Genomic DNA, 25,431 nt, shown 5'->3' on the forward strand with positions numbered 1-25,431 from the left:
TGGGACGGGATGGAGAAGCGAGCCCGAGGCGGGAAGCCGCCCTCCAACCAGGCCTCTCAGCCGCCGCCGCCGCCTCGAAAAGAGAGGAGACCGAGCATGTTCGAGAAGGAGTCTGTGAGTGCGGAGACGGCGGGGGGCGCTCCCGGTTCCCCTCCACTCTGACGAGGGCGGCGCGTCGCTTCCGCTGCGGAGCGGAAGTCCGCGGCGCGGCGCTGAGGGCCGCGTCTTCGCGGTTCACGGTGGAGCCGCGCCTTCCTCTGTTAAAGGAGCTGACGCGGTCGTCTGCGGTTCTGTTCAGACTTTTTCAGCCTGCGGATTTCCTGAGTTTTGTCGCTCTTCACAGAAATACGTAATTCTGGCATGTTTAGTGCCATCACACCAACCAGAGGTGGTTTTACCCGCCAGAAAGGAGTGTAGTGTGTGTGGTGTATTGAAGAAAAGACAAGTGTCTGATGCACCAGGCAAAGCGATGAGATGTTTCAAGTTTTTAAAAACAGCAGCACTGTTGGTATTTGAAGAATATACGGGAGAAAAGTTAAATTGAAAATATTTTGTTCCTTAACTTGTTTGAAATTATGGAAAATGTTATTTGATTTATTGGTGGTATCATGCCAGGATTTCTATATGACGTAGTCCGAAAACCATGATGTAATCGAGACTCCGTATTTTATTGTGATTTTCAGGGAAAAAACAGTTTGTGCAAGGATACAAAACTGTGTAATAATAGAGCTGAGACTAGAATCTGTGTTCCAGATTTCTGGTCCACTGGTCTGTAATGGTTTCTTTTCATAGCGACTTCGTGGGACCCGTGATTGATAGGGAGAAGGAGAGAGAACAGGCAAAACACTACTTTTTGAAGATCCTAAAACATTTCAGGTAACAGAGAATCCTCAAAAAAAGTCATGGCAGTATTTCAGGTCCTAATGACAGCTCTTTGGTTTCTACATTTTATAGAGGAAAGAACAAACTAAGGGAAGAAAAATAAGTAGACCGGTTTCACACAACTAACAAAAGCAGAGCAATGCTAGAAACCTTAACCTGTCGGATTTTAAATTTCATGTGTCAGAAATTGCCGTATTGCCGGGCAATAAGTTGAGGCAGACAAAGGTGCCTTTTATAACCTTACTGCCTGATAAAAGTCTGGAGAAGTCTTGCAAAATGAGTAAACCTGAATCCGAAAGGAGGAGACACATAGATACGCTTGGGATATAGGCTAAAATCTGGGAATAAGGAGCAAGGCAGTTCTTGATCTGGATGTGATCAATTATAGTTATCTTTAAAATCTAGGCTTCTAGAGGTAAGAAAGTTTGAATAACAATTGGGAAGAGACTGAGAAAGGATTCCACATATGCTCACTAAATGTCTAAGGACAATGAGTACACTAATGAGTCATTTCTAACTTTCATGTAGCTGATAATTCCCGTGTTCCTGAGCATAGGAAAAATTAGGACATACAATTTAGTCGATATAAACATCTTTTGATTTTATCTATCTTGGAACCATTTCTTTTTTTCTAGTAGTAGCACCTCAATTTTCCTTTGGAGAATTAACTCATCTCCCATTGCATAGAGTTTTGGTGGGACTGTGGCTTGACATGAGTACAGCCGTCTTTGGCTGGTCCATGAACCTACAGCCTCAACACACAAAGGAATATAAAGCAGCTTTCTGTGTGGTGGGAACTGGCCCTTCTCCTGCAGAGATAATTGCAGTTTGTAACATTAGAAGACTCTTTGGGCGTTGTAGCCCGTGACGGGCTGGGCATCTGTGCTGAGCTAGGGCGATAACCAAGGAGCTTAATGCATGTACACAAGTGCCGGCCTGGGACCACAGGCAAGGGGCAGTTGTACACAACTGATAACCATTTGTACATGAGAACACCAAATGCTTCCTCTGCAGATGTTTACTCTGGAGATTACTCATGCTATACAAGCTACTGGAAACAGGCCTGATGAGAGTCTCGCCTGTGGGGGGTCGCCTTGCCCAGGACCTCTTTCCATCAGCACTTCCGCCTAGCCATGTCGGTTAAAGGGACTGTCCCCGGTGTAAGGGCGTGGATGTTGTAAGTACCCGATCTGATCTTTCTCTCTGATCTGATGTTTCTCTTTTTCAGTCGATCTGATGGTTCCTCTTTTTATTGACTATTCGGCTTATTTTGCTAACTTTTGCTTTACCCTTCCCTATATAATAAAGTGTGTGTTCAGTGCATTCGTTTGGGTTGGAAAGTTTCTTTTACGTCTCAGATCGAATCCACCGAACTTCTTACAACAGACTGTCAGTCACTTTCCTTAACTTTATGGTAAGGATGAGACCAAAACTAGGCTAATTAGATGAACTCTTACTGGAATAATGTCAGAAAATGTTTGAGATTAATCCAAATTGAGGATGGCATACCGTAGGGCCTGGTGTCTGGTTCTTTGGCATTCTCTTCCGTTCTGTGAGCTACTCCATATATTTCCAATTAATTACACTTTTGCTTAACAAGAATCAGTTCCTGTTGCTTGCAACCAAAGATCCAAAAACTTTAAATAGATTACCAAAAATTAAAAACTTGATTAGTCTCACATTTGAAAATCTTAAATACCAGCAAATAGCATTTAGAAATACATTGTGTGGCATCTCATGACCAAGCTTAGTTTATTCTAGGATCATAAGTAGGCTCAAAGTAAGGAAATGCCATATTAATAGGTTGGATGAGTGAACTCTGGTTATTTTAGTAGATTCCAAAGAGTCAATCATTTAAAATCTATACCTAGGGGACCGGCCCAGTGGCACAAGCAGTTAAGTGTGCGCACTCCGCTGCGGCGGCCCAGGGTTCTCGGGTTCAGATCCCGGGCACACACCGGCACACCGCTTGTCAAGCCATGCTGTCATGGCATCCCACGTAAAGTAGAGGAAGATAGGCACGGATGTTAGCTCAGGGCCAATCTTCCTCACAAAAATAAAAATAAATAAAATTTATACCTAGTTTTTAGAGGTAGTTATAAAGATTCTTCCTTAATAAAGGGATACAATACTCTTACTAAAGAGAATACTAAATCAGAAGGCCAATATAATGAAGAAATTGTAGAGATGTGAGTTTTCACCATATTAGAATAAGTTATTTTCAAATGACGCATGCCATGTCCTCAAGAGAATCATTGCTGTTGGAAGCCACTATTAATGATACGATGTAGCTGTATTCTTTGAGTATATTGTGGGGGTAAAAAGATGACAATTACTCTAGAGAAGCATTGTCTTAATAAAAAACAAAATTTGTTTTTAAAAGGGTTAGGGAGCTAATAGTGCCTCTCTTCCCCAACTAAAACAAAGCAGTCTGACAGATGATCAAAACAGCAGGTTTATTTCTGGTGAGGGACTACCTCTAGCAGCCAACATGAAGTAACTCCTACCAGAAACTACTGAAAAATAACACAAAATGTGTGAAGCAATTGTTTCCATTGGTTGGATGTAAGGGCAGACATGATAGTGACCTCTGAGAGAGGAGAAACAGAAAAGGTGAGCCCCCAGATTTTGCCTAACTTACTGCCTGGTGAAGGATTCCAGCCCACACCTGATGGCGAGATCTCCCTTAGTTGAGAAGGATTTGGGAGCCAGAGTAGGTCAAGGTGGTGTGAGTCTGCAGAACAGATAGATCTAAGGATTTTCCTGAAGTCTTCAGCTTAGTGTATCAGTACATCTGGTGAGGAAAACACATGTGGCCAGACAATGAACCACCCAAAAGGAGCATTAAAAAATCCTTGGACTTACGCAAAATAGTTTCTGTTCCCACCAGGAAGAGTGGAAAATCATGTAAATCATAGGACATTTGTTAGAGTGCTAAGAAGTGTGTTGTCTCAGGGCACTAAAGTCGTTATTATAAAATAGTTTTTGTATTATATTTTCATCAGATTAAAGCAGTTATATAATGTAAAAATTATGTTCTGTATGTTCAAGCATATAGAGGAAAGATTGAGCGTGTTAAATCCAAAATAAACTTCTACAGATATAAAATGCAATGTCAAATATGTAAAATACAGTGAGTGGAATTTATAGCAGATTTGACACTGCAGAACAAAAGAGGGAATTTAGAGACACCAATGGTAAGAAAATCGGAAAAAAAAATATTAGGAGACATCAATAAGCTGTGGGAAAATTTCAGGCAAAAACTGAGTTCTTATATTTTGAGTCTCCAGGAGAGGAGAGGAAAGAGGACAGACAAAAAATAGTTGAAGAAATAATTAGTGAGAAATTGCCAAATTTTATGAAAACTGTAAACCCGCAAATCCAAGAGGACAATGAACTTCAAGCAAAAGAAATATGAAAAAAATTATGCTGAGACATAATAATAGTCAAATTGCTTAAAATCAGTGATTTAAAAATTTAAAGGCAACTAGAAAAAAAAATTGGGGTACAGTCATGCATCACTTAATGACAGGGACATGTTCTGAGAAGGGTGTCATTAGGCAATTTCATTGTGCAAACATCATAGAGTGTACTTACACAAACCTAGATGGTATACCCTAGTATCCGCTTAGGCTATATGGTATAGCCTATTGCTCCTAGGCTACGAGCCTGTACAGTGTGTTACTCTACTGAATACTGTAGACAATCGTAATACAATGGTATTGGTGTATCTAAACATAGAAAATGTACAGTAAAAGTACAGTTTAAAAGATTAAAAAATGGTGCATTGTATAGAGCACTTACCATGAATGGTGATTGCAGGACTGGAAGTTGCTTTGGGTGGGTGAGTGAGTGAGTGGTGAGTGAATGTGAAGGCCTAGGACGTTACATTGCTGTAGACTTTATAAACACTGTACGCTTAGACTACATTAAATTTATTTTAAAAAATTTCTTCAATACTAAATTAACCTTAGCTTACTGGAGCTTTTTTACTTTAAAATTTTTTAATTCTTTTAAGTTTTTGACTTTTAGTAACATTTAGCTTAAAACACAAACACATTGTACATCTGTACAAAAATATTTTCTTCATATCCTTATTTCATGAGCTTTTTCCTGTTTTTAAAATTTTTTTCTTTTTAAACTTTTTTGTTAAAACTAAGACACAAACACACCCATTAGCCTGGGCCTAAAGAGAGTCAGGGTCATCAATATCACTGTCTTCCCCCTCCACATCTTGTCCCACTGAAAGGTCTTCAAGGGCACTAATATGCATGGAGCTGTCATCTCCTATGATAACAATGCCTTCATCTGGAATACCTCCTAAAGAACCTGCCTGAGGCTCTTTTTGAGGGGGTATCACTTTTCAGAAATATGTGCATGGTGGTTTGCTTGATTTGTTTCTTTTTTTCATTATAGATTTGCTTTTAAGTGGATAATGCACCATGAACATTCCTCTCTATTAATGAAAACCTTATGGTGTTGGAGTCCATGTTTTCAAACTTTTTAAGGAGATTTTGAGGTCTGCAAAAGCTTCTGCTAAACCTTTCACTGTGAGCTTTTTGGGAGTCCTTTTTCTTCTGAGGTTTTGTTTTCTCTTACTTCTTCCACTATGCGTTCTTGTTCTAATTCTAGCAACTCCTCCTTAGTCATTCTTCAGGAACCACCTCTAGGAGCTCCTAAAGGTCATCCTCATTCATACCCAGGTTAAAGTTTTTTGTCATGTCTACCACAGTGTCATTGTTTTGTGTGTGTGTGTGTGTGTGTGAGGAGATCAGCCCTGTGCTAACATCTGCCAATCCTTGTCTTTTTTTTTGCTGAGGAAGACTGGCCCTGGGGTAACATCCACGCCCACCTTCCTCCACTTTATATGGGACGCTGCCACAGCATGGCTTGCCAAGCAGTGCATCAGTGCGCGCCCAGGATCCGAACCGGCGAACCCCAGGCCACCACAGCAGAGCACGCGCACTTAACTGCTTGCACCACCGGGCCAGCCCAGCCTCGTTGATTTTGCGACCTCCTCATCCTGTGCAAATTTTTTGAAATCATGGACAAACCTCTTGAGTATCTTCTTCCAGATACCATTCATACACTCCTTGGTGACATCACCCCAAGACCAAGCAAGGTTCTTGATGCAGTCATAGAGATTGTAATCCTTCCAGAATTGCATCGCTGTCTTGTCAGCGTCTTCCTTTGTTGCAACCATGGCCTGAGCAAAGGTCCTCCTCAGGTAGTATGCCTTAAAAGCTGCTATAACTCCTCAATCCATTGGTTGCATCAAAGAGATGGTGTTTGGAGGGAGAAATACTGCTTTGATATTGGGATGAAGATCACCAATAAAAGGAAGATATGTGAGAGCATTATCAACAATAAGCAAAATCTTGAAAGCTATGTTATTCTCCCAATAGTAGTTTTCCATTTTGGTGCATAGCATTTCAGGAGGGCATCTTGGAAGAGGAGCTGAGTAAGCCGTGACTTATTGTTCCTATAGTACACTGGCATTGTGTGCTTATTGATATGCTTGAAGGCCCTGGGGTTCTCACTCTGCCAGATCACAAATGGTTTCAGTTTGTAGCATGCAACATTACCCCCAAGCAAGACTGTTACCTTGTCCTTAAAAGCCTTGAAACCTGGCATTGACTTGGCCTTCTTATGGATGAATGTCCTTTCAGGCATCCATTTCCAGAATAGGGAGGCTTCATCCATGTTGAATATTTGCTCTGGAAGGTAATTTTCCTGCACAATCAACCACTCTGGAATTTCCAAAAATTCTTCAGCTACTTTTACATCAGCACTCACAAACTTACCACTCCCTTTCACATTATGTAATGAATAACAGCTATTGAATAGTTTAAACCAGGCAGAGCTAGCAGTGAATTCAACATCATAGTTGGGTCCAGCCTTTTGTTTCAACATGAAAAACTAACTTTTTGCTTTGGCCGTGATCATGGTGCTGAGAGAGAGATGCTTCTGTGTCTTGTCTTCAATCCAGGTCACTGGAAGTTTCTCCATGTCTGATATAGGCCTTTCTCAAATTTTTGTTAGTCTTGCCTTCAGTGAAGCGGATCCTTTAACAGCTTCCATCCCTTTGTGCCTATCCTTCAAGCTCATAGCTGTGGAGGAATGGGACGTGTCTTACTGGCTAGCAATAACCATCACTGATTTTCCAACTTCATAGTCCTTAATCACCTTTTATTTTGTTTCCATGTCAGTCACTCAACGTGGCCTCTTACTGGCAACATTAGCAGTGGATTTTGTACGCTTATGGGCCATGGTGAATAAAATAACATGAGAGTAAATCAATAACATGAGAGTAAATCAAGAACGAGAGAAAATGATGCAGTTGAGAGGCGCAGTAAACACAAGATGCATGAGGCTGCTGCTCGTGTAATACAGCATACTATTTTACAATAAACCTTTTTTTTATAAGTAGAAAAAAATACAATCTAACAATGAAAAGTATAGTACAGTAAATACATAAACCAGTAACAGTCATTTATTATTATCAAGTATTATGTACTATACCTAATTGCATGTGCTATCCTTTTATATGACTGGCAGTACAGTAGGTTTATTTATACCAGCATCACTACAAACACATGAATAACGTATTGTGATATGATGGCTACAACATCACTTCATGATAGGAATTTTTCAACTCCATTATAATCTTATGAGACTACCATATATGCAGTTCGTGGTTGACCAAAATGTCTGTTGACCGAAATGTTATGTGATGTGTGAGTGTACAGAGGAATGAAGATGAATCGACAGCAGACTTCTCATCAGAAACAATGCAAGCCAAAAGATATTGAGTCCTCATCTTTAAAGTACAGACAGTTCCTGAGTTATGATGGTTCGATCAATGATTTTTTTATGTTATGATGCTGCAGAAGTGATGATACACATTCAGTAGAAAGCATACCTCAGATTTTGAATTTTGATCTTTTCCCAGGCTAGTGCTATGCATTATGATACTCTCTCATGATGCTGAACAGATCATTGAGCTGCAGCTCCCAGTCAGCCATGTGATCACAAGAGTAAACAATTGACACACAACCATTCTGTACCCATATAGCCATTCTGTTTTTCACTTTCAGTACAATATTAATAAATTACATGAGATATTCAGCACTTTATTATAAAATAGGCTTTGTGTTAGATGATTTTGCCCAACTGTAGGCTAATGTGAGTGTTCTGAACACGTTTAAGGTATGCTAGGCTAAGCTGTGATGTTCAGTAGGTTAGATATATTAAATGCATTTTTGACTTATTATATTTTCAATTTATGATGGGTTTATCACTATGTAACCCCATCGTAAATCAAGGAATATCTGTCCTGAAAGATATTTTAAAGTATCTTTAAAGTTGAAACAATCATCAAACTAGAATTCTATACCCAGTGAAAGTATCTTTCAAAAAACAAAGGCAAAATAATGAGTTTTTCAGATATATGAAAGCTAAAAGAATTTATCACCAACAAACCTACATATCAGAAATGACAAAGTCCTTCAAGCAAAAGGAATATGATACAAGATGTAAATCTGTATCTAGACAAAGGAATAGAAAGCACTGGGAGTGGTAATTATATAGATAAATATATTTTTTCTTATTTTTAAATATATTTAAAGATAATTGAGTTAATCCGAAATAATAAAAAATTGTTGGGTTTGTACCATTTGTTGAAGTAAACTGCATGACAGTACTGGCACAAAGGCCAGAGAAGTGGGAGTGGGGAGGCATTATACCATTGTAAGACTCTTATGCTGTATGTGAAGTGGTATAATGTGACTTGAAGGTGATAAGTTAAAGATGTATACTATAAACCCTAAAACCACTACTGGAAAAGAATACAAATGATGTAAAACAGAATCATTAAAAATACTTTGTTTTAAAAAAAGCATAAAAATATAAAGGAACAAAGAACAGAAGCGACAAATAGGAAACAGGAAACAGTATAATATATTTAAACAATTCTATCAACCACATTAAATGTAAATGTTATAAATACCCCAATTAAAATTTAGATATTGTCAGACTGGTTATGAAAGCAAGATAAAACTATACACTGTCTACAAGAAACACTCTTTAAATATAAAGACACAAATAGGTTAAAATGAAAGGATGGAAAAAGATATACCATATGAACAGTAATTAAAAGAAAACTGGAATGGGGGCCAGCCTGGTGGCGTAGCAGTTAAGTTTGCATGCTGCACTTTGGTGCCCCAGGGTTCGCGGCTTTGGATCCCAGGCGTGAACTTATGCACCACTTATCAAGCCATGCTGTGGCAGTGTCCCATACAAAGTAGAGGAAGATGGGCATGGATGTTAGCCCAGGGCCAATCTTCCTCAGCAAAAAAGAGGAGGATTGGCAACAGATGTTAGCTCAGGGCTGATCTTCCTCAAAAAAATAAAAAGAAAGTTGGAATGCCTATAATAATATCAGAGAAAGTACATTTCTAAACAAAGAATATTATGAGAGATAAAGAGAGTCATTCCATAATGTCAGGAAGTCAATTCTTCAGAAGGACATAACACTCCTAAATATTTATGCACCTAAATTCAGAGCTTTGAAATACACAAAGTAAAAACATCATGTATTTCTTCTTGCGGAAATAGACATCTGTAATTATGGTTGGAAATTTTAACACATCTCTCCATCTTTCTCTCTCTCTCTTTCTCTCTCTCTCTCTCTCTCTCTCTCTCTGTCTCTCCCCCCATCTCTCAGCAACTGATACCACAAGTAGACAAAAGTCTAGTAAGCACATAAAAGACATGAACAATACAATAATCGAACTGGAACTAGTGGACTTTTATAGAATAATCTATGAAACCACAGCAAAACAAATATTCTTTAGAAGTACTAATGGAACACTACTAAAATAAAACATGCCCTGAGACATAAAACAAGTCCCAATAAATTTAAAAGGATTCAGATCATACAAAGTATGTTCTCTGACCACAATGAGATAATTTAGAAATCAGTAACAGAAAAATATATGATAATCACAAATTAAATGAAAACTAAATGACACACTTCTAAATAACCCATGGGTAAAAGAAGAAAACAAAAGAGGAAATATTTTAAACTGAATGAAAATAAAAATACAACATTTCAAAAATTGTAGGTGTAGCTAAATCAACACTTAGGGTAATTTATAGCCCTAAATACCTAAATTAGATTTCAAATCAATATTCCAACAATCAGCTCAAGGTAGAAAAAGAAGAGCAAATTAAACTCAAAGTGAGCAAAAGATGGGAGATAATAAACATGAATGGAAATCAATGAAATAGTAAACTGATAAACAATAGAGAAAAATTAATGAAACCAAAGATGAGTTTTTGGAAAGATCAATAAAGTTGGCAAACCTCCAGCCCAGAGGTTGGCAAACACAGACTGTCAGTCAAATCTGGCTCTCAGCCTGTTTCTGTACAGCCTGTGAGCTAATAATGGTTTCTTTATTTTTAAAGGGTTATTTAAAAAGGATTGAAGGAGATGGGGATGAAGAGGAGGAAAAGGGAGAGTTGGAGGAGGGGGAGGAGAAGACGTGACAAAGTCCATATTTGGCCCACGATGCCTAAAATATGTACTAGCAGGACCTTTACAGAAAAAGGTTGCCAACCTCACACAAGTCAGACTAATCAAGTAATGAAAAAAAAAAAGAAAAATTGTTAATACCAGGAATGAAAGGGGGAATCATTACAGACCTGATAAATATTAAAAGGATCATAAAGAAATACTAAGAACAATTGTGATCATAAATTCAACAACTTGGAGGAAAGGTACATATTTCTTGAAAGGCATTATTATAGGCTGAATTGTGTTCTCCTAGAATTCATGTGTTGAAGCCGTAACACTCAGTACCTCAGAATGTGAGTATATGTGGAGATAGGGCCTAATTTAATGAGGTAATTATTTAAAATGAAGCTGTTGGAATGGGCCCTAATCCAATCTGATTAATGTCGTTATAAGAAGAGGAGATTAGGACACAGACACACCAGGGCTAAGCATGCACAGTGGGATGACCATGCAAAGAGGCAGCAAGAGGGCAGCCATCTGCAAAAGAGAGGCTCAGGAGAAACCAACCCTGTTGGCACCCTGATCCTGGACTTCTAGCCTCCAGAAGTCAACTGTTTAAGCCAACTGGTCTGTGGTATTTTATTATGACAGCTCTAGCAAACTAATATATAGACACAAACTACCATAGCTTACTCAAGAAATAGATACCCTAAATAGCTGCTATATCTATTAAAGAAAATAAATTTGTAGTTTAAAACATTCCCATAAAGAAAACTCCAGGCCCAGATGGCTTTGGTGAGTTCTACCAAATATTATAGTGTTCTGGAAAATTGAAGAGGACAGAAGTCTTCCCAATTTATGCTCTGAGGCCAGCATTACCCTTCTATCAAAATCAGAGTAATAGCAAGAAAACAGACCAATATTCCTCATGAACATGGATGCAAAATTAACAAAATTATACAAATTAAATCCACCAATATAAAAGAAGAATAAAATATATATACTGCATCCAACATAGGAGCACCTAATTATATAAATCAAATATTAACAGACCTAAAGGAAGAAATAGAAGTCAATACAAAAATAGTAGAGGACTTCAATACCCTCACGTCAATGGATAGATTATCTACACAAAAAAATCAATAGAAAACATTTACCTTAAATGACACATTAGACCAGATGGACTTAACAGATATATAAGAACATCACATCCAAAAGCAGCAGGACACACGTTCTTCTCAAGTGCACCTGGAACATTCTTCAGGATAGATCATATGTTAGGCCAGAAAAAAAATCTTAATAAATTTAAGAAGATTGGAATCATATCAAGCATCATTCCAATCACAGTGGTATGAAACTAGAAATCAATTACAAGAAGAAAACTAGAAAATTCACAGATATGTGGAGATTAAACATATGTTACTGAAAAACCCATGGGTCAAGGAAGAAATCATAAAATACCTTGAGAGAAATGAAAATGGAAATACAACATAGCAAAATTTATATGATGCAGCAAAAGCAGCTTTAAGAGGAAAGTTCATAGCAGCGAATGCCTACCTCAAGAAACAAGAAATCTCAAACATCCTAACTTTACACCTCAAGGAACTAGAAAAAAAAGAACAAACAAAGCACAATGTTATTAGAAGAAAGGAAATAACAAGATCAGAGTGGAAATAAATGAAATAGAGACTAAAAAGACACAGAAAAGATCAGTGAAACTAAGAGCTGGTTCTTTGAAAAGATAAACAAAATTTACAAACATTTAGCTAGATTCACCAAGAGAAAAAGAGAAAGGGCTCAAATAAATAAAATCAGAAATGAAAGAGGAGAAGTTACAACTGATACCACAGAAATACAAAAGATCATAAGAGATTACTATGAACAAGTATAGGCCAACAATTTGGACAACCTAGTAGAAATGGATAAATTCCTAGAAATATACAACCTTATAAGACTGAATCATGAAGAAATAAAAAATCTGAATAGAATGATTACTAGCAAGAAGATTGAATCAGTAATCAAAAACCTCTCAGCAAACAAAAGTCCAGGACCAGACAGCTTCACTGGTGAATTCTACCAAAGACTCAAAGAAGAATTAATACCAATCCTTCTCAAACTTTTCCAAAAAATAGAAGAGGAACTAACACTTCCAAGTTCATTTTACGAGGCCAGCATTACCCTAATACCAAAACCACACAAGGACACCATGAGAAAAAAATTATAAGCCAACATCTCTAATGAATGTAAATGGAAAAATCCTCAGTAAAATATTAGCAAACTGAATTCAACAATACATTAAAAAGATCAAACATTATGATGAAGTGGGATTTATTCCAGGGATGCAAGGATGGTTCAACATCCCCAAATCAATCAATGAGATACACCATATTAACAAAATGAAGGATAAAAATCATATGATCATCTCAATACCTGGAGAAAAAGCATTTAACAAAATTCAACATCCTTTTATGATTCTCAATGAAGTGAGTATAGAAGGAACATACCTCAACCTAATAAAGGCCATATATGACAAGCCCACAGCTAACATCATACTCGATGGTGAAAAGCTGAAATATTTTTATCTAAGATCAGGAAAAAGACAGGATGCTCACTCTTGCCACTTTTATTTAACATAGTATTGGAAATTTTAGCCAGAGCAATTAAGAAAGAAAAAGAAATAAAATGCATCTAAATTGAAAATGAAGAAGTAAAACTGTCACTATTTTCAGATGACATGATATTATATATAGAAAACCCTAAAGACACCACCAAAAAACTGTTAGAACTAGCGAACAAATTCAGTAAAGTTTTAGGATAAAAAATCAATATACAAAAATCTGTTGTTTTTCTATACGCCAAGAACAAACTATCAGAAAGAGAAATTAAGAAAATCTCATTTACAATTGCATCAAAAAGAATAAAATACCTCGGAATAAATTTATCCAAGGAGGTGAAAGATCTGTACGCTGAAAACTATAAGATGTTGATGAAACAAACCGAAGAAGACACAAATAAATGGAAAGGTATCCCATGCTGATGGATTGGAAGAATTAATATTGATAAAATGTCCTTACTACTCCAAGCAATCCACAAATTCAGTGCAGGCCTTATCAAAATTCCAATGGCGGGCCGGCCCCATAGCTTAGCAGTTATGTACATGCGCTCCGCTACTGGTGGCCTGGGTTCGGATTCTGGGCACGCACCGATGCACCGCTTCTCCAGCCATGCTGACGCCGCATCCCACATACAGCAACTAGAAGGATGTTCAACTATGACATACAACTATCTACTGGGGCTTTGGGGAAAAAAAAAAAAAGGAGGATGATTGGCAATAGATGTTAGCTCAGAGCCGGTCGTCCTCAGCAAAAAGAGGAGGATTAACATGGATGTTAGCTCAGGGCTGATCTTCCTCACACACACAAAAAATTCCAATGGCATTTTTCACAGAAATAGAACAAACAATCCCAAAATTTGTGTGGAAACGCAAAGGCCCCAAATAGGCAACACAATCTTGAGAATGAAGAATAAAGCTAGAGGTGTCGTGCTCCCTGATTTCAAACTATATTATAGAGCTATAGTAATCAAAACAGTATGGTATTGGCATAAACACAGACACATAGATAAATGGAACAGAATAGAGAGCCCAGAAATAAACCCACACTTATGTGGTCAATTAATTTACGAGAAAGGGGCCCAACAATATACAATGGGGTAAGGACAGTGTCTTCAATAAATGGTGTTGGGAAAACTAGACAGTCACGTGCAAAAGAATAAAACTGGACCACTATCTTACTCCATAAACAAAAATAAACTCAAAATGGATTAAAGACTTGAACGTAAGACCTGAAACCATAAAACTCCAAGAAGAAAACATAGATGGTAAGCTCCTTGATATCGTTCTTGGAGATGATTTTTTTTTTTTTGGATCTGACTTCGAAAGCAAAGGCAACAAAAGCAAAAACAAGTGGGACTGAAAACTAAAAAGCTGCTACACAGCAAAGGAAGTCATCAACAAAATGAAAAGGTAACCTACTGAATGGGAGAAATTATTTGCAAATCATATATCTGATAAGGGGTTAATATCCAAAATATATGAAGAACTCATACAACTCAATAACAAAAAAACAAACAATATGATTAAAAAATGGGCAGAAGATCTGAATGGACATTTTCCAAAGAAGACATACAGATGGCCAACAGGTACATGAAAAGATGGTCAACATCCCTAATCATCAGGGAAATGCAAATCAAAAAGACAATGGGATATCACCTCACAACTGTTAGAATGGCTGTTATCAAAAAGACAAGAGAAAACAAGTGTTGGAGAGGATGTGGAGAAAAGGGAACTCTTGTGCACTATTTGCAGGTATGTGAATTGGTGCAGCCACTATAGAAAGCAATACAGAGTTTCTAAAAGAAATTGAAAATAAAACTAGCATATGATCCACCAATTCCACCTCTGGGTATTTATCAATAAGAAATAAAAACATGAATTTGAGGGGCCGGCCCCGTGGCTTAGCGGTTAAGTGCGCATGCTCTGCTACTGGCGGCACGGGTTCGGATCCCGGGCACACACCGACGCACCGCTTCTCCGGCCATGCCAAGGCCATGTCCCACATACAGCAACTAGAAGGATGTGCAACTATGACATACAACTATCCACTGGGGCTTTGGGGAAAAAAAAGGAGGAGGATTGGCAATAGATGTTAGCTCAGAGCCAGTCTTGCTCAGCAAAAAGAGGAGGATTAGCACGGATGTTAGCTCAGGGGGGATCTTCCTCACAAAAAAACAAACAAACAAACATGAATTTGAAAAGATATATGCACTCCCATATTTATTGCAGCATTATTTACAATAGCTAAGATACGGGAACCACTTAAGTGTCCATTGATGAATGAATGAATAAAGAATTTTCTTTGACTTTCGATGGGGTTACATTCCGATAACTCATCATAAGTTGAAAATATTCTAAGTTGAAAATGTATTTAATACCTCTAACCTACTGAACATCATAGCTTAGCCTAGCCTACCTTAATCATGTTCAGAACACTTACATTAGCCTACAGTTTGGCAAAATCATCTAACACAAAGCCTATTTTATAATAAAGTGTTGAATATCTCATGTAATTTGTTGAATACTGTACTGAAAGTGAAAAACAGATTGGTTGTAGGGGTACAGAATGGTTGAAAGTGTATCAGTTGTTTCCCCTCATTATTGTGTGGCTGACGAAACTGTGGCTCACTGCCACTGCTCTGCATCACAAGAGAGTGTCATACCACGTATCACTAGCCCAGGAAAAGATCAAAATTCAAAATTTGAAGTACAACTTCTTTTTGTGTGTGTATGAGGAAGATCAGCGCTGAACTAACATCTGCCAATCCTCCTCTTTTTTTTTTTTTTTTTTTTTGCTGAGGAAGACTGGCCCTGGGCTAACATCTGTGCCCATCTTTCTCCACTTTATATGGGACACTGCCACAGCATGGCTTGCCAAGTGGTGCGTCGGTGCACGCCCAGGATCCGAACTGGCGAACTGCGGGCCGCCACAGCGGAGCGTGCACACTTAACTGCTTGTGCCACCGGGCTGGCCCTGAAGTACAATTTCTAATGAATATGTATTGCTTTCACAACATTGTAACATCAAAAAATCATCAGTTGAACCATTATAAGTTGGGGACTGTCTGTATACATACAATGTGTGTTATTCAGCTATAAAAAAGGAAGAACACTTTCCATTCGCAAGATGGACCTTGAGGGCATTATGCTAAGTGAAATAAGTCAGAGAAAGACAAATACTGTAGGATCTCACTTATATGTGGAATCTAAAGAAAAACTCAAAAAAATTGAGCTCATAGTTACAGAGAACTGATTGGTGGTTGCCAGAGATGGGGTGGGGGTGGACCAAATGGGTGAAGGGGGTCAAAAGGTACAAACTTTCAGTAAAAAAAAATAATAGTAATATATTATGTCCAAGTGGGGTTTATTCCAGGAATGCAAGGTTGTTGTAACATTCAAAAATCAATATAACTCACCATATTAACAAACTATTAGTGATGAAAGATAGGCTGGCAAATGGTAACATTTCTACTTGAATTAAACCAGCTCATCCACATAGCCATGGGCAAAGCTGGACAATGACATATATCTAAGATGATGTTCTATCTCTGTAAAACATAGGCAGTGGTGGAACAGATAATAGGTACTCCTCATAATCAGATGCCAAGAGCAGAGCTAGGAAGATTCTGAACTAAGTATGCTCTTCCTCTTCCAACTCACCAATCAGATAAACCCCCTCACAGGAGAACACATATATATATATTTTTTGTTATCTTTTCAACTTAAGATTTATGAATGTGTTACCTAAATAATTATATTATTTATTCAAAGATAGATAAAATTAAAATAATTAAAATTGTAAGACAGCAATGAAGGATAATATTTTCATAACCTCAGGGTGGGGAAGATGAAAGGTTTTCCTTACAGGCCTGTCTCCTAGCCACTCAGTTGCCCTCTCTGGAGGCCACTCTTGTTTCTAGTTCTTTTGCGTCTTCCATGGATATTCTAAACATATGCATGCAAATTTGTGTTTGTGTGTATTTGTGTTTATAGATAAATAGATAAATGATAGCTATTCTTTTTTTGTCTTTTACCAAATTGATAGCCAGGAGTGCATCTAGGATTTAGCAACCACATTATCATAGAAGTCCCTTATAACGGATTCCAAGCTTTAAAACTGCAGTTTCATTTTACAATTTAAAAAGTAATCTTTCTCCCTCCTCTCTCTCTCTCCCTTTCTTTCAGTATGCACAAATTTTAAGAGAAAGATTGAGAGAATCATTTCATGATGTTCAGTATGTAGAGCCTCCATTTGATGATTCAATTGCTGATATAGGTAAAGAATGGAAGAGTGCCCTGGCAAAATTAAAGTTTGCTAATTCATATAGAATGGAGCCATTGAAAAAATTCCAAGCTCATTCAGTAGAAACTAAAGTCCAGCAGATATTGAAGGTAAGTTGGTAGATACATATGATAGCAATATCTTAGCTTTGGGGGTTTGATAAACTATATTAAGATTTATGGCAGTACGTTTACCCTGATTAATTTTTTTGTAGCATTTGTCTGAAAATATGAAAGTACTTTGTGATCATACTCAATAATCTTTACATTGATGCTAGATTAAAGGGAATATTCTTTTGTTATTTCATTCAACTCTTAATTATCTGTAAATTATTTACCCCTCAGTTTCCATGTTTCTCCCATATTTGGAGGCATGAGTAAGAAAAAGAACATATTGAATATGTGTATATATGTGAAAAATTGGTTCCTGACCACACTAAATCATCTTGAGAACAGGCAATCTCCAACTGATGCATAGGTTTTCTTCTTTAAACTGACTGGAATCTAAAGTTCATTTAAGACAGTTTGAAAATCAGACACATATTTCCGTGCTAGTCCAAGAAAGCTGCTTCAATTTTATAAAACTAATACTTTAATACTAATACTTACCAATATTAATACTAGTTTCAGTATCTGAAGGCTACATTATCCAGATGGAAAGAATTCCCTTCACCATCTTTCCTAATAAAGGACCAAATTAAAAAATTTTTAATTATAGAAAGTTGGTTTGAGGGACCACCTTTTCTGAATTCCATTTTCATCTTTGGTCTCTACTTTGGAGCACCAGGCACCCAGGAGTTTTCTGATGACCAGATTCCCTTTGTGGGACTCCACCCAGCCTAATACCACCCCTGAGGTGTTCCTTGTTTTAAAATTACCACCTACCCTACAATTTACAAGATGTATTCCTTCAGTAACTACTGATGTGAGCTAGCTTTTAGGAAGAAAGCATATGTTTAATTTATTTTGTGTAAATGATTAATACCCCTTTAATCACATAAAAGTTAATTCTTACATTAATACAGAAGAATGTTTAGGAGACCCACTCTCCAATCTCCCTCCACTACCACAGATATAGATACATTTCTAAACTGAACTAATAATTGTCAGATGATGTTTGCTAAAGATATTATGGCTTATGGTTTCAGGAAATAAAGAAATTCAACTGAATTTAATACAATAAAATAATTATTGATTACCTTCTTCTCTGATCTAAACACTAACAGCAAGCATTTGTGATGTGAGAGTATACATTTGGTGTGTCTCTCACTCAGCCCTACAGCGTAGACTGAGTTTAAATTTATTGAATATAGTAAGATTTCAAATTGTATTTATGTATGATAATTTATAGAATTGCATTGAGCATGATGGGGCCTAGAGCAGCTTATTGGATATGTAGGTGGGTGGCTAGGGATAATAAAGAGGCCAGGGATTTTCCCTTGGGTTCAGGGAACACTGAACATAGTTCTAGACAGAAATACCATATATTAATGGAGCTTGTGGGCATCTTCCTAGCAAGCGCTCATCATTTATTAAAAAAGAGTACTTAGGGAGGCCGGCCCTGTGGTGTAGTGGTGGGCTTCGTTGGCCCAGGGTTCACGGGTTCAGATCCCAGGCACGGACCTACACACCGCTCATTAAGCCATACTGCGGTGGCATCCCACATACAAAATAGAGGAAGATTGGCACAAACGTTAGCTCAGGGACAATCTTCCTCAAGCAGGAAGAAGGAGATTGGCAACAGATGTTAGCTCAGGGGCAGTCTTCTTCATCAAAAAAAAAAAAAAGGAGTACTTAGGTAGAAAAAGAAAAGCCTGGAATCTGTTAGACAGATTTAGAAGAGAGAATGGGTGTGTCCACAAGATAGATCCACAGCCAAATGCCTGAGGAAATAAATGTTTCTAGACCCGGTTTTAGATCTGGAAGAATTCCAGAAGGGAAATGAAACTTAAAAAAGGGTAATGTCTTTGGTTTTACATGCCTATAAAATTAGCTAGTAGGAGTCCATGTGTTATGACTAGAACCCAGAATATTGGTTAATTTATCACTGGTCCATCAATTAATCAAAGGCATGTACCCTCTGCTCACTAGATGGTCCAAGTCTACTTACGGTTCATAGGAAGGTGTAGTACATCATGGCCCACATCTGTCTCTCCCACAGCCATACATTTCCTATGATTTCCTTGGCATTCTCCTGGCGGCCACAGAAAAAAGCAGTAGAGTGAGTGGCCATAGGGAGAGGGTTAGAAAGAAGTGGGCTTTAATTCAAGGAGACTGAGGAAGACAGGATAACACAATGTAGGCTCTGGGTCCAAGTAACACTTGCTGTAGGAAAACCCAAATCTGAATTTTAGCAAATATATACATTTTAAAAAGATTTCTTTCCTCTACCTAAGAATTCCCAGAAACTTTCTTTTAAAATTCCCTTTGTGTTGGGGCCGGCCCCGTGGCTTAGCGGTTAAGTGCGTGCGCTCCACTACTGGTGGCCCGGGTTCGGATCCCGGGCGAGCAGCGATGCACTGCTTCTCCGGCCATGCTGAGGCCGCGTCCCACATACAGCAACTAGAAGGATGTGCAGCTATGACATACGACTATCTACTGGGGCTTTGGGGAAAAAAATAAATAAATAAAAAATAAAATTCCCTTTGTGTCTCCTTAATAACTGTTTGATAGATTAATCTAGTAAAGGAAAATTTACAGCTCAAGCATTGGTAATGAAAAGCAATTAAACATAACTTAAAAACCAAGATGAATTTTCTTCAAAATTGTTATTGAAATAAATTGGTAAGCATAACATTCAGGTAATATTATTTGGTTGGGAATATGTTTATTTTTTTTAAAAAGTTGTATGTATTATTTAGACACATGTTTTCTACTTGAATTTTTACTTAGAAAAATATTTGGTTTGAAATTTATTTTTCTTAATTTTTTTAAAGGAAAGTCTTGAAGATGTCAAGTACGATGATAAAGTCTTCTCTCATTTGTCACTCGAATTAGCAGACCATATATTGTTAGCAGTCAAAGAATTTGGGTACCACCGTTACAAGCTCATTATAAAAGTATTATTTATTCAAAAGACTGGTCAGGCAATAAATGTAAGTATCCCATTGATCCAGCATCTATCAATTAGAACTATAATGTCTCTCTTGTATAGTGATTTGATATTTATTGTGATGTCTCCAAGCACCTCAATCTTGAGGCACCTCAAGATTCTGAGATGCCTCTTGAATGAAAGGATAATTTTGTTAAATATATTTTCTTTCATTGTAAATTATTTGAAAAGTACTAACCTAGAAATGACAATTTTCTATTAATAATTTATTAAATTGTATGGCTATCTTGTTCCTTGATCATATTAGTTTTGACAATTTAATGTCTTTTTATAATTAACCAGTAAATCTATTTTGGGTACAAATGGATGTTAGGTACTAAGGAAAATACAGAGAATTATAAGACATGGACCATGATCCTCAGGGAGTTTTTACTCTAGTCAAGGAAATAAAGCAACACAGGTTAGATTTTAAGAAAATAAAATGGTGCAGATAGAGTAACAGCCAAGATTTTGGAGTCCGATTGACCTAGATATGAATCCTGGCAGCAGTACTCACTGTCTGTGGCTTGGCTAGTTTTCTCTTCTATTAAATGGGGATCATAAAATCTATTTACTAGAGTTGTTGTGAGGATTAAATGAGATTATCTGTATTAAAATTCTTAACACAGCCTCCATCACAGAGTCCTCAATAAACAGTAGGGTTATTATTATATTCACAAATAAAAATGCAATACCACTAGGCTGTGTAAGCTTCTAGTGAGTGGAGAGTGAATATCTGGATTGGGCACAGTCTGTTTAGGCTTCACGGAAGCATGGAGAGGAGGACTTGGACAGGCAGAGAGGTGCTAGCCACACAACAGTCAGCAAGACAGAGGTAGTCCTGGCTCCCAGGGAGAAAAGAATTACCACCACCTACTACATAAACCCTTAGGTAATGGGAAGAATCTAGATGGTGATAAGTGCTCCACAGAGAAAATTAAGGTAGGGCCATGTGACAGAGTAGCAACTTGGGATTGTCTAGAGACAGGGCAGGCCCTCTGATGTCTGAATGACAAGAAGAAACCAGCTGTGCCAAAGATGAGGCAGAAGAACTTCCAAGCAGAGCAAACATGGAGTGCAAAGATCCCAAGGCAGGGATGAACTTGGTGTGCTTGATTAATAACCAGTGTGGTTGCGTATATGTAGGTAGTAGAGAGTGGTATCGTTATATCAGGTAATATTACTGCACAACCAACCACTCCAGAATTTTGCAGCTTAAAACAACAACTATTTATTTGCTCATCTGTGGGTCAGCTTAGCCTGGATTAGCCATTTGGTTTTCTGCTGGTCTTATTGATGCGCTTGCAGCCATCTGGTGACTCAGCTGGGCTTGGAGGTCCAAGATGGCTTCACTCATGTGTCTGACAGTTGGTGCTGGCTGTTGGCTGGGGCACCTGGGTTCTCCTGCATGTGAGCCATCATCCTCCAGTGGACCGAATGGCCTTCCTTACATGTGGGTTTCCTCACTGTGTTCCAAGAAGGTAAGAGCAGAAGAATTCATAAGACCTTGCTTGGAAGTCACACAATGTCACATTCTTTTGTTCAGAGCAAGTCCCAAGGCCAACTCATATTCAAAGCGTGGAAAAATAGAGTCAACCTCTTGATGGGAGAAGTCACAAAGGATTTGTGGCCCTTGTAGATCCACCACAGAAAAGTAGGCTGTAGTCAGATCATGTATGGCTTTGTAAATGAAGCAAAGGAGTTAGGATTTTCTCTAACAGCCTGCTTGTATAACCAATGCCATTTCTTCATTTCAAGATAAGGTCCTAACGAACTTCCAGTTGAAAATATTTTAAGGGTGGGAAGAATAATCCTTATCATGGACTCTAACACAGCAGAGTGGTACTGCATGCAGAGCTACTAGACCCAAATCACAGAGGGCCTCCTGTTCCTGCCCGGCCACTCTCAGCTGAGGGAGTTTTCTCTGTTAGATAACTACCACTCCAATCAAGGAGAAGATGGGCCCAGGTAGAGTCACTATTAAGGAAAGTTGGACAAATTACTTTCTAAATAGAACTTTCTAATATACTGATGCATCTTTTAAATAAAATCAAACTTGTATAGATTTAAAAATTACTTCTTAACCTGTTCAATCTAAAGTTGGTCTTTTTACAATTTCTCTCATAGATTGCCAGCAGATGGATCTGGGATGTTGCGTGGGATAGCTGGGTTGCAGCTAAACATGAAACTGAAACTTATGTGGCCTTGGCCTTGGTATTTGCTCTTTATTGTGAATAGCTTGTTACATGTACTAAAGAATGGTTACTTCTCAATTTTTCAAAAATACATGAAGTTTATAGATTTGTGAACCTCATAATAGGTTTGATTCACTATATTCTTATCTCCAATTGAAGCTTCTCAATTGTATTCTTTTAACAACAAGTAAAAGCTGTATTTTTACCTTCAGACTTACTGGTTATCATATTTATTAACATTCTATTACCCCAAAGTATAGGTATAAAAAGTACATATATATATAGACCTTATATGTATGTATCTTTATTCATATATATATATGAATATATGAATGCTTATAGTAGATTATAATATGAGGAAATTATTTATCATTCTTGTTAGATTTAAGAAAATTAGAATTTGCTACAGGAAATTATGATGCAACCTTGTAAAGTGTCAAATTAAGTAAATGATAGGATAGATTTTGGAAAATCTTCTAAAGGCAGATGTATTTTGAACAGTATTTTAATAAGTTGTATGCATTCTTTTGAAAGGAATTACCAAACTCTTTTGAATTTGAAAGAAAGATGTTAATGTATTTAATACTTCCCTAACTTATACCTCCCTCTCCAATCAAAATGCTTACAAATGTGTGGTCTTTCTATTTGTTAGTCTGTTATTAGGCTCTTTTTAGATGCAAGAACCAAAAAACCTAACACAATTGTTTAAAAAAAAGGGGGAGGGATTTTGTTTCCCAGGAATTTGATCAAGAATCCAGGTTCTTTCTGTCTTCCCACTCTCCGTGCAGACTTCTATGTACATTTTTTCAACTTCATAGAATTTAATCACTGTCCCATGACTAGACTGGTCATAATTCACTCTCTGGGGCTGAGGCTGGATCCCACCTTCCCTGAAGCACATGGCCATGTGAAAAGTGGATACAACCATAAATTGGAGCTCTTTTAGCAAGGAAGCAAGGGGTGGGCTTGGGGGAGGCCACCGATAATGTCTGTGATAATCTATACAATTTTCATAGTTATAATCAGAACTTGAAAAACCATGTTAAACTTAATGGACAGTAAAAATACCCATTGGTTGAATAATCTATAAACAGGAAGACAGAAAGGTAGAGGAGAGAATTTTTTTAACTTACGTGTTATAATGAGTTGGATAATCCAGGACTAACAGTTCTATACTACACAGCACAAACATGACAGTTGTAGCCCAAAGGATCTCCAAAACAGGAATTATCAGTTGGTAACCTTGGCCACAGAAAAAATTAGTAATAATAAACCTATGAAATACCTATTAAACAATGTGCCTCCCTGATGAACTTGTCAGAATAAATTGGTTGTAAAATATACTGCCTAGTATTTGAGCGACTGCAGTATAGAAATAATTGTTTGTAAAATGAGAATTATACCTTCCTCCTAAGGTTAGTATGTGAATTTAGTTAGGTAATATATGGTCAAGCACTTATGCCCAGCACTTAGCATAGCCCTGGAGTGCACTAAGTCCTAAAACATTACCTATTATTATTCAGTTCGACATCTCAGAATTGCCTTTAGCTCTGCTCTCTCTTGCCCTTATCCCAACCCTCATATGTACTTAGTTGTTAAATTCTATAGATTCTAATTTTTTGAAGAGATTCAGAATCATCCCCTGTTTTCCACCACTGACATATCTTTTGTCTGGATCCTCACTTCTCTCACATCTATTTCAATAGCCCTTTTCTTTCATTTATTCATTCATTAATTGTTTTGTTCAACATATGTCATACATCTACCATATTCCAGGCGCTGTGTGAGATGCAGAATGTAGAGTGGTGAACAAAACAGATGGGCCCTTGCCCTTCCTGAACTTCCATTGTATTATGGGACTGGTATTATGGCAAATGCTTCTAAGGATGAACCAGGGAGAAAACTCTTTGGACCTACTTTTCTTTGCCTGAAGTCTCCTTTCCACCTCACGTGTAAGACTGATGATGTTACCATCTTGGAAGCATAACTTTGGTTATGTCACTCCCTGCCTCAGAACTCCTCAATAGTTCTGGTTGCCTTTAGAGTTAATACGAACTCTTCTGCCTATTCTTACAGTTCTAGAATCTCTGAAATATAATACTATAATACTCTAAAATATAATACTCTGCCATTTTCTGAGGTTTAATGGATTCCAGATGCATTATAAACACTTCTAATCATAGCAACACTTCTCACTGCAAATCACACATCTATTCTCACTTCTAATCCAGGTTGCATTAGATACCCTCCTTTGTACTCTCATAATGTCTTGTGCACATTTCTATTATTGCCTTCCCCCCACCATGAAGACCACTTCCCATCTCTTCTCCAACTATATTGAGGCTTGTACCAGGAAAATCTCTGCTCTGCTATCACCCAATTCTTTTCCCACTCTACCTAGGCATCTACTTCACCATGAGCCTATAAAAGGGTACAATAACCCTGAAACCACTGGACCATCATGCTAAATATTAAGGACTATGTCTTCTGAACCAATTTCCCTCTGTCCTTAAGCAACCATAAGGATCAATCACATCAAATGTCATGTAAATGTTTACTTCAGTCACTAAACCTTCCTTTACATGGTTCATAGAACTCCTCTAGGGGAGCAACGCCTCCCCCACCCTCAGCAGCAGTGATCGAGAGTGCAGATCCTCATGCAGTGACCTGCGTGACTGTGAGTGGAAGCAAGGGTGGCCCAACTCTGTGCACCCGAATGCCCCTGGGGAGGTAGCTGCAGCACAGTGGCAGCCCCCCCATGACAGTTGGTGGAGTGGTGGCAGTGGTGGTGGCCCAACCCACACTAGTGCAGGTAGATGGGGGAACAGCCAGCCCCCAGTGACAGCACCCC

General features: G+C 37.8%; 1 protein-coding gene across 1 annotated transcript; it reads left to right on the forward strand.

The window, feature by feature from the left end:
* Nucleotides 1-9: 9 nt before the first annotated feature.
* On the forward strand, nucleotides 10-22,881 carry DYNLT2 (dynein light chain Tctex-type 2). Its single transcript, XM_058533969.1, has 4 exons — nucleotides 10-114; nucleotides 17,199-17,405; nucleotides 20,231-20,389; nucleotides 22,513-22,881. The coding sequence occupies exons 1-4, from the start codon at nucleotides 10-12 to the stop codon at nucleotides 22,621-22,623; spliced, it is 582 nt and encodes a 193-aa protein (XP_058389952.1). The 3' UTR covers nucleotides 22,624-22,881.
* The last annotated feature ends 2,550 nt before the right edge of the window (nucleotides 22,882-25,431 follow it).

The sequence above is a fragment of the Diceros bicornis genome, chromosome 39, assembly GCF_020826845.1.
Source record: "Diceros bicornis minor isolate mBicDic1 chromosome 39, mDicBic1.mat.cur, whole genome shotgun sequence".
NCBI lineage: Eukaryota > Metazoa > Chordata > Mammalia > Perissodactyla > Rhinocerotidae > Diceros > Diceros bicornis.